We start from the raw sequence: 11,061 nt of genomic DNA, 5'->3' as shown, positions 1-11,061 counted from the left end.
AAAGGTGATGCTCTGTATTCTTAAAGGAACAAGTTCAAATAAAATTGGAAACAAGTTTACTAGCTGTTACAAAATGACAGGTGCACAGTGACTCAGCCTCCAACCTCAAAGCCAGTAGAATCTTGATGAATAGACTGCCAGGTGGAACTGAAACATATCTTCCTCTCTAGAGTCTAACCTACAAAAAGGCTATTGAAAAGTAATGGCATTGTGATGAAATAAATATTAATTCAACAACTGAGCATCAGTACACCTCAAATTTACTCACTTGACATGTATAAGATTTAAAATAATCTTGCATCAGACCAACAAAAACTAAATAAATTTAAACTTTTATAAAACATAAAATTCTTTTTAGATATGGTACCGTTGTGGAAAAGATGATTAGTACATTCATCCTGAAAAGCCTTGATTATCAAGTTGATGTGCTGAATAGGTAGTTAACAATGGTATTTTTGATCGTCAATAGTAGGCAATAAGTTCAAAATAGACTGCCATGTGGAACTGGAATATATCTTCCTCTCTAGCATCTGACATAGAAAAAGGTTACTGAAAAGTAATGGCATTGTGATGAAATAAATATTAATTCAACATCTGAGTACCAGTACACCTCAAATTTACTCACTTGATATGTATAAGATTAAAAATAATCTTGCATTAGACCAACAAAAACTAAAGAAATTTAAACTTTTATAAAACATATAATTCTTTTTTAGATATGGTACAGTTGTGGAAAAGTATTATCAGTACATTGATCCTGAAAAACCTAGATTATCAAGCTGATGTGCTGAATAAGTAGTTAACAACAGTACTTTTGATTGTCAATAGTATGCCTGAATCAAGAATTGTAATTTTATGAACTAATAATTTTGAAGAGCTTTCCCTTTCCTACTTTATCACTAGGATAAAGCTATCTCAGAGACATACAACTGCCACACTATGCCTCACTCATTCTAGTATAATCAAAGCTTACAGCACCTAAATCAAATTCTACCATGTTGACTGTTATATATTTATTGTAAACATTACCTAATGGTGTAGCAAGCAGGCAATGTGAAATCATAGAGAACATTATAATCACAGCATCTGACAGCGTAATATAGTACAACCATCCTTAACAACCCTCTGTTCATGAATTACAATTATGTGAAGCCCTAAGAATTATCATAGTGATTGTCTTTAGTTTCTCATTCCAACTGCTCGTTAAAATTTCCACTCCAGTCAAATGATTCTTCTTTAAGATATACAATAATTACACTGTTTTTCAAAATGCTCTTCTTTTATGGACACTTTTACTAATGTGATCCTCACCGCACTCTTTCTCACTGCCACCATTTTTGCTAATCCTCTGTTCACAAGACTCTGCCTTAGAGCAAACATTTTCAACACTTTGCTCATCATCATTCTCTGTCTTAATATGTAGGTTTTCATGATCATAATGTTCTAGGTTACTGATATCATCATCATCATCATCATGAAACAAAGAAGGATCAGTCTCAATCACAAATGTTTCTGCTTCCGTTTTAATGGTAATACTCAAAGAATTATGTGTTGATTCCTGTCCATTTTCAGCTCTTTTTACCAATAAGTCATTTAGGTCATTTTCCTTACTACCTTCTTTACACTTCATTAGTTTACGGGCAGCCCTTCTTTTTTGCTGATTTTCCACCCACTCATTATTGTGCAACGTGAGTTTGTGCCTCTCCAAAGATGAATTCATAGTATAATTTTTACCACAAAGGTCACACCGAAAATTCTTTTCTCCTGTGTGAGATATTAAATGTCTTTTAAGATGTGAAAAACGGGAAAATCCTTTTTCACAATAATCACATATGAATTCATAGCCACCCGTGTGAGAAACCATGTGCGTGTTTAGATTTGTCTTTTGTGAAAAGCCTTTCCCACATACTTCACACCTGTGATTGCGTTCACCTGTGTGTGTTACCATGTGAGTGGTTAAATTTGACTTTTGAAAGAAACCTTTACCACAAACACTGCAAATCCAGCTTTTTTCACTGGTATGTATTTTCATATGCGTTCTTAAGTGGGGATTTTGTGAAAATTTCTTACCACAGATATCACACTCAAAATTCTTTTCTCCAGTATGTGTTACCATATGCCTTGCTAAGTAAGCATTCTTTGAAAATGGTTTTTGACATACATCACATCTAAAGTTCAATTTCTTTGTGCACACTTTGGCCGTATGATCCTTTGTTTTACCAAAAGTTAACAACAGAAGTTGGCTTGCACTGCCATCAAAAGTATTTGGTGCCACTTCCATTATACATGTCTTTTAAACTACTTCAAGATAACAAGAACATTATTTATTTATTCATAATTTATGTGTCCTAAGCTTCTGTAAAGGCATGCATTAGTACATAAGCCACTGTACAAAAATACCTTTTCTGCAAACAAATACTGTCATAACTTCTTTAAATAACTAAAATGTATGAGAAAATTAACACTTGTTCTAATCATCTCATGAACCAATAGTTCTGTTATATAGTTTCAAGGAAGAAGTTATTCCCCTGAATATCAAGTTCTCCAAAGTTTTCATTGCCTCCACTACTGATATGATCCTGAAAAAAGGAAGAAAAAATAAGCAATGCACACTGTGCTTTTTGGATAGTAGTAACCTACCTCATCATCATCATTATCTTTTATTGTAATCTGTGACTGAAGCAGCTACCCATCACTGTTTTCTTTAACATATCATGAAAGGGAAAAAAGATAACAGCACTCTACTTACATGCAGATAATCTTCATTCATATGAAGGACTGGGTTATACACGTGGAACCGGTTACAATGTTATACTGGTCAATTTCTGGTTTTAATTTAAAACCATCTTGAATATCTGAAATAAAACAGCCATTTAATCTCAACTGCAAACATTTTGATTACATAAAATAGTTTTGTCACAGACCTACTCCTTTATGACAGTCCAAGCATGCATTCGTGCATGCCATCTCTAGATACTTCTCTTCAATCCATTACATCAAGACCAAATATGTACAGCACCTAGCACTATTGTGGCATACTGTACCATTCTTTGTGTGTCTGGGTTTTCCATACACATATTGCAATTTTGTTTCCTGATTTTGTGACTTATTATGCTTATCTTCATCATATCAATAATTTCATTCCTATACAGCATATCTATCACTGTTTAATATAGCAGATTTTAAAAGTAATTTGTATTTTTTCTAATGTACAAACTTGAAGTTCTTTACATTAGGACAAACTTGCAAGCGTGAGCTGATCAGTCATTCAAACTTTACTGACAAAGTAGTTAACTAATGACAGGCAGGGAGAAACCATGCCCACCTAAAGGTCTGCACTCCACTTCGCCTTTTGATATTAGGAAATATACAAATTACTTTTTAAATTTACTATTTGTTCCTACACAAGTACACACCTTTGTTCTTTGGGAGGAAATCTGGGTAATCTCTGAGCAGACAGGTAAGTTCACCCAACCTGGGAATGTCATCCTCCTGGTGCATTCAGGAGCAAAGGAAGGATGACCCCATACCTCTAGCTTGCTGCCAATATGGGATGTTGCAGCTACTAGATTTCTGGACCATTAAATAGTGGATTACAATGCAACTACTTATTAGGCTGTAAGAACCTTGAGAAAATAAAATGTCGGAGACAATAAGGCAGGTCCAAGTCAATGAAGGCCTGATACATTGTCTATCCTCCTCTCACCCTTGTCAAGTGAGGAGGGGAACTTGTGTTCCTTCACAACCAATGAAAACACTGATGCTCAGTGGAGCAGCTAATCTGCACTCTAGTCCATCCATCTTGTACATGGACTGGAACTCTGATTCTCTAACTTACAAGAGAGGAAGAGAGAGAGAGGAGAAGGAGAACCAGCCACTCTTAATCTCTCTTGCCAGCCCATTGCCCTAGACAAGGTACCACCTGTCCTAAAAGGAAGCTGAGCTAGCTACCCAACCCATGAATAACCACCACCAGTCCACAGAAAGCGTTTCCAAGGCCAGTGGGCAACGTTCTGCAGGTAAAACAAACTTGCAGAGGATTAAAAACAATCATCTCTTTGCATGAGATAATTAGTGCGAAGGATGGGGTGATGCCCCTACCATCAAGAGTTCTCATCCTGGTTGCATAATTGTCCTTTCCACCAGCTGGGTCACATGCCAGAGGATCAACTCACAGAGCAGGATAGACCTACTGTAGGCTTTATTCTTGGCCCTTCAAGCCTCAACTTGACACCTGTAGGACAAATTTGTGGGCATTATGTCAAACAACTTTTCTGTGAAACAAAGAAGGAAACAATCAAAATCCATTATCTTCCTGTAGATAAAGCATATTCATGTGGGCAGGGGGGGCAAAACCAGGTGCCAGTTCCCAAGTTTGCTCCATTGAATACAATGTAGTGGCCAATAACCAGTGCAAGCAAAAACAAGTCCTCCCTACTGAATTACTGTTCTGCTCTTCTGAACCAAGAAGAGTGGGGAATCAATATTTTCATGTTTCCACTAGACATGTTCAGTTTATGCCTTTCCACCATTCCCTTACAGTCTATCATTCTTCCAACATAACAATAACCCAGGTGGCTCCAACCTGTTCCGAATACAAATAAATACTGTACCTACTAGCTACAATATCACAGGAAAATGAAAATAACTTAGGAACAACAATATAATATATGTCCATAATAAAATAATATATGACAAAGTAGATGTAGATAACACTGAATTACAATTTCAGCAATAACGGTCAAAACAGAAAACAATTTGTTTGACATTAACTTATAAAACCAGCCTTATAAAAAGTATAACTTAAACATATTACAACAAATCATAAAAGGATTTAAGAATCCCATATTAATTCTAGGGGATTTCAATATTTCAATGCACACAATCCAATATGAGACTAACGAAATATGACACCAGATGAAGGTGGAGAAAAAATAAAAAAATTAATGACCACTAATAATCTCTGTTGTCTGAATGACAATGAAGTCAATACATACTGTTCCAAAACCCATGAAAGTTTTCCTCAATTGATGTCACCCTTTGTTCAACGAACATACACTGTATAGTAGCTGACAAACTAGACTGGAATACATGTAATGACGCCTACTCAAGTGATCAGTTTCCCATAATAATATCCCTATTAAATAATGAATCAAAACCACCATTCTCTCCACATTACAACATGCAAAAAGCAGATTGTGAAATTTTTAACTTGCACATCAGAAATATGCCGCCATACGATTATTTGAAAAATCATAATGAGACAAACGATTTCTTTCTATCTTCATTAAAAATGTAGCAGACAAAAGTTATTCTCACTCAAAACCTCATAATAAAAGAAACAAAAAGTCACCTGGTGGTCAGATGATATCTGAATCAGTAAGAGAAAAACACTCTAACAAGAAGGTTACATACTCTTCTTTAAACAGAAGAGTCTATAATACAGGTGGTCCCCGGTTTACGACGGGGGTTCCGTTCTTGCGCCGCGTTGTAACCCGAAAATCGTCGTAAGCCGGAAAATCGTTGAAAATCGTCAAAAATCATAAGAAAACCTTACTTTTAATGCTCTGGGTGCATTGAAAATGATATAAACTGCATTATTATTGAGTTTTACATCAAAAAATCCTTCAAATTATGATTATTCTGCCATTTTGGGGCCATATTTCTTCCGTCGGATCGGCGTGATTTATGCGTCGTAACCCCGAACATGCGTCGTAAGCGGGAAATAATTTCTGATGAATATATTTGAAAAGCGTCGTAACCTCGGAATGTCGTAAGCCGGAACCGTCGTAAACCGGGGACTGCCTATATAAATCAAAACCATTCCTAAAAGAAAACATATTAAAAATGACAATTACATTATTATAAGTAAATGCCTTAAAACCTTTATATAATAAAATATCAGCCAAATTTAGAAAGGAAGTCATAAAAGGTTAAATAGTGTCTTAGAGATCATAATATCAGAAATAACATGTGAAACATCCATTAAAAAATATGGCAAAAATTCTGAAAAATAAATGGAATGAACATTAGACCACCCATACAAGCTATACCAGATATAATGGTAAAATAAAATTTTAGATCCCTTTGAAATATGAAGTTTTTATAATAAAACTAATATTGTAATACTTACCTGAACACCTGAATTAGCCCTGGTTACCCACCAACCCAAACTATATCCCTGTAACTTTCACCCACCAATTGGGTAATTAACTGTCAGTGTTACCAACACTTACAGGAAATCTTGCCAAGATGAGTTACCTGAAGCACTGTTGGCAACGCTGCTGCAAGTCCCAGCCATGCCAGGCCAGGTTCCCCAATTGCTTAATTCACTAATCAAATTGAAGTGGGGAGAAGGGTGGGAATCATTCAGGTGTTCATGTAAGTATTACAATATTAGTTTTATTATGAAAACTTCACATTGCAATACACTCCTTGCCACCTGAATTAGCCAGATTAACAAAATTTTATGGGGGTGGGATCAATCTAATTTCAGCCCGACCTGCCAAACAGGAAGGCAGGTAACTCATTATTTACCTACTCTGCCTATATGCATGTATCCTCACTTGGTTATCCACTCGGCAGGAGAGGATGCCTGTGGATAGAGGGTAGCAAAACCAACCTACCATGTGGCTGTTAACAGCCTCCCATGTGTAGCGGAGAGTGACAACCTCCCATGTGGCTAATCAAAGCACTCTCATGTATGGAGGGGACGATGAACCTCCTATGTGGCTATTGTAACCTCGCAAGTGTGGAGAAGAAGTTGAATGTGCAGTCTCTTTGGTTCTTCGCCGTATGATGCAGCCAACACCTGTGCAGAAGAGGAGGGGGGGGTTTGGAGAAAGATCCTATCAACCTGGCTCAGCCTTGTTTCATCGTGCTAATGTCCTGCCTAATGCTCCCCCTTGGATCCTAATCAATTGAGAATTCCAAATTCCTAACCTATCTTGAATACCTAACTTTCCCCCCCTCCCCAACCCCGACCTTATCCTGCATTTACAAGATCGTGTTGGCCGCCACCAAAGGACCCAGTGAGTAACCCTTCTCCGACGAAAATTGGATGTCCCTGAGGTAAAAGGTCATAAAGACTGACACCGACTTCCAAGTGACCGCTTCTAAAATCGCTGACACTGAATAATTCCTAAGGAAGGCCGAATATGTCGCTATTCCTCTGATTCTATGCGCCCTCAGACGCGCAAACGAAGTTGAAGGTTTTGAAGTTGATGAAGAGCCTTCTGACGTTTGTTGAATAACCTCCCGAAGAAAGAAACTGACTGCGTTCTTGGAGATCGAACGCGAAGGGCATTTAGGAGAGACAGATAACATTCTCGGGTGAGGCAAAAGTTTTTCGGTCCGAGACAGATAGACTTTTAAAGCCCTAACTAGGCATAATAGCATCTCAGAAGCGTCACCACCTACAAAGTCTTCTAAGGATGCGACTTTGAATGCCCTTGGCAAAGGATTCATTTCCAATTCGGACTTTGCCACGAATTCCGGTAAGTAAGAAAGAAAAATATCTTTCCCTGAAAAGGAGACTGTCCTGGATACCGCCCAAATTTCTCCGATCCTCTTGGCCTAGCCAGCGCAATTAGAAAAAGAACTTTCTTAGTTAACTGCCTTAGGAGCAAAGACTCTAAAGGTCGAAGGCTGCCGTTCTTACGAAATTCAATACGACCGCTAAATCCCACCAGGGGGCCCGAAGTGGAAGAATTGAGCGCTCTATTTTAAAAGATCTTAACAGATCATGAGAATCTTGCTGGATGACAGTTCCAGAAGATGAAAACAGAATGTACTGCTCAGCATGGACCTGTACCCAGCAATTGTAGAGTAAGAAAGTCTCTTGTCTCTCCTTAAAAATAGCAAGAAGTCCGCTACTTTCGCAACTGTCGGGCGCGAAATACAATGCCCTTGTTTCCGGCACCATCCACGATACATTGCCCACCTGGCCTGATATAACTTCCTGTTTGAATTCCTTAGGAAGACAGTTGTCTAGTCACTGCTTTAGAGAGTCTCACATTACAGGTCACTCACTGGACAGTCTCCACGCTTCAGCACGCGGAGGTTCCAGTGGAAGTAGTGGAAGTGCGGCTGTTTGAGTAAATCCCTCCTCTGTGGGAGGAATACCGGAACTTCTGTTAACAGGTCCAGGAGGTCCGGAAACCAAGGTCTCTGAGGCCAGATTGGGCAGATCAGGGTCACTTGAGTGTTCTTGCAGATCCTGAGTTTTGCTAGCACTTCCTGTATCATCCCGAAGGGAGGAAAAGCATAGACCTGTGAGTTGTCCCATGGGTGCAACATTGCATCTGTCCCGCAAGACATGGGATCCGCTACAGGGGAGAAGTACAGGCAGTCCTCGTTATCGGTGGGGGTTCCATTCTCGGGATGTGATGATAACCGAAAATCGCCACTAACCGCAAATCGGCAATTTCTGGCGCTTTTTCGGCGATTTTTGGGCTTATCGGCCCTGAAAAGTGCCGATTTTCGGTTATCGGTGCCTCTGTTAGGTATGTATTGGCGCCAATACCCAATTATCGGTGCTGATAAGTGGAAATCGGCGATTTTCAGCACCAAAAATCGCCGATCTTCGTCACTAGACAAGCGCCATAAAACCGGATCGCCATTAACCAAGCCTGCCGCTAATCGGGGACTGCCTGTAAACTGGAAGGCGATGGTTCATCCTGGTTGGTGAACAGATCCACCGTCGCTGGCCATCTCTTGAGCAGCAGTTGCACCTCGCCTTGCACTAATGTCCATTCCCCTCTGAGAACTTCCTGAGACCGACTCAGAGCGTCCGCCAAGATGTTGAGCTTTCCCGACATGAATTAGGGAATGAGAGAAACTGGGTGTTCTTCGCACCAACGGAAAACCCTCTGTGCTACCTCGTTCAACACCTGTGATCTTGTTACCCCCCTTTTTGAGATATGATACTGCTGTAACGTTGTCGCAGAACAACGCTACGGTCTTGTCGCTTACCTGTTCTGCAAAGCAACTCGGAGCCTCCTCAATTGCTCTTAATTCCCTGTAATTTATGGACTCCTCCTGATCCAGATCCCTCCAAAGACCCTGGGCCTGAGATTCCTCCAGGGTTGCACCCCAACCCTGATCTGTGGCATCTTGTATATATGTACGTCTGGAAGGGGGGAATCCAACCTTACGCCGGTGGTCAGATGATGTTCTTCTGACCACCACCGAAGATCCCTCAGGCAAGAATCACCCCAGATTATTGATGTGTTCTCTTCCTGAAAGTCTCAGCAATTCCTGAGACACACCTGCAAAGAACGCATCCGGAGACGAGACTCTGGAACAAGAGGGGATAGGGAGGTCATGCGGCCCAGCAGGCTTTTTCATAAGCTCACAGGTTGCACTTTGTTTGACATGAAAGTTTCCAGCTGGCTTAAAGTCACTAGAACCTGCTCCTCTGTCGGGAAAGCCCTCAAAAGACGTGTCTGAATCGCCATTCCCAGGTACGTCTTTACTTGTGTTGGAAATAGAGAACTCTTTTCAAAATTGATTCTTATGCCTAACTCCTGGCATAGGTTCAAAAGAAAATACCTCGCTTGCAGAGCCTCGCCTTCCGATGAAGCTTGAGCCAGCCAGTCGTCTAGGTATCTTCTCATTCGGAAGCCCCGATGATGCATGATGTCCGAAACAGGAGACATCACCCTCGTAAATACCTGAGGTGCTGTGGTCAGACCAAAGCAGAGGACTTTGAACTGAAATGTTCCAGTTGGACCCGAGAAACGAAGGAACTTCCAAGATTCCTAATAAATCGGAACCTGGAGATAAGCGTCCTTGAGGTCCACTGAAGTCATCCAATCTTCCCTCTGGACCAACCGCAGCACCGACTGGGAAGTTTCCATGTGAAACTTCGTCGAGGTTACAAATTTGTTGAGACCCGAGAGGTCTACGATAGGTCTCCAAGATCCTCCCGCTTTGGGGGCCACGAAGATCTGGCTGTAGAACCCCGGAGAAGGGGGAGTGGGTTCTAAGGCTTCCTTCTCTAAAAGGGCTTGGATCTCTGCCGCCAAAGCTAACCCCCTCATGGAAGAAGGGGAGTAGCTGGGAAGATGTACTGGTGAGTTGGACAGCGGAGGACAAGAGTGAAAAGGGACTCTGTAACCCCTCCTTAAGACCTCCACTACCCAACTTTCCGTGCCCCAATCCTTCCAGTGTCCTATTTTTGAAAATCCTTCTTACGATTGGAAGGTTTCATATCCGAGGCAGAGCTAGAAAGCTTGGAAGCAAATTGTGCCCTCTTAGGAGAACTTCCCGGTGACTTAGAGAGAGAGCGCTTTGAAGGAAAAGACATTCTAGCCCCCTTAGGGGGTCTGGCACTCTGCGCTGCGACCCTAATCATTGCCTGCTGCAACTCCATTGCAGAAGTAGACGACACAAAGTTGACCATCACCGACATGTCTTATTCTCTGAACAAACTGCTGCTGAGTGCCAATGGACCCCTCAGCAGTGCCCTCTTATGGATGTCAGGAAAATGAGGAGGCAGGTGGTTCAGATAGAAGTCCCTCTTCTTCCCTAAGAACGTAGTACATCCTGCAGAAATGTTTGCCTGGCGTGCAAGCCCCATGGAAACCAACGTGATGAGGTTGTCGAAAAGTGTCGGGTCAGACGGAGAATAACCATCCTGTTTTAGGAGCCCAATCAGACCGGATAACATCCACATAGTATGCGATAACGCCTTCGACTGGTTGCAGAAGGTGTCTTCTAAGATACTGGCTTCCCTGGCTGAGATAGATACATGATGGTTCGATGATGGAACCCGAGATAGGAGAGCCTCTACCAACTCATTCAGCGGGACCCTAACACCCGCATTACCCGCGACCCTGTAAAAGCCCTTTCGAATAGGAAGCAAGGCTTAATCCTGTTTACCCGATCCTATCGCTACTGCTAACCTATTGTCAGCCTCTTTCAAAGCCTGCTCGACCCTGCCAAACCAGACTAGATTCTTTGGTGACTGTGTTACCACCAGCTTCGTTGCATAAACCGACTCGAACATCGCTTGGTTATACTGTATCGGCTCCTCCGGAGCTTTGGACTGTGGATACA

General features: G+C 41.1%; 1 protein-coding gene across 2 annotated transcripts in view; it reads right to left on the bottom strand.

Annotated features, from left to right (window-relative positions):
* Positions 1–681: 681 nt before the first annotated feature.
* The window catches only part of LOC136850581 (zinc finger protein OZF-like), a 33,790-nt gene continuing 23,410 nt past the window's right edge, over positions 682–11,061 (bottom strand). For both annotated transcript variants that reach the window (XM_067124217.1, XM_067124218.1), the window contains exons 2-3: positions 2,750–2,855; positions 682–2,579 (exon numbers count right to left, since the gene is read on the bottom strand). In XM_067124217.1, the coding sequence (XP_066980318.1) occupies positions 1,265–2,281 (1,017 nt within the window). In that variant the 5' untranslated portion in view covers positions 2,282–2,579; positions 2,750–2,855 and the 3' untranslated portion in view covers positions 682–1,264. The remainder of the gene's footprint in view (positions 2,580–2,749; positions 2,856–11,061) is intronic.

The sequence above is a fragment of the Macrobrachium rosenbergii genome, chromosome 22 (assembly GCF_040412425.1).
Source record: "Macrobrachium rosenbergii isolate ZJJX-2024 chromosome 22, ASM4041242v1, whole genome shotgun sequence".
Lineage (NCBI taxonomy): Eukaryota > Metazoa > Arthropoda > Malacostraca > Decapoda > Palaemonidae > Macrobrachium > Macrobrachium rosenbergii.
This window is presented reverse-complemented; position numbering and strand designations above follow the sequence as displayed.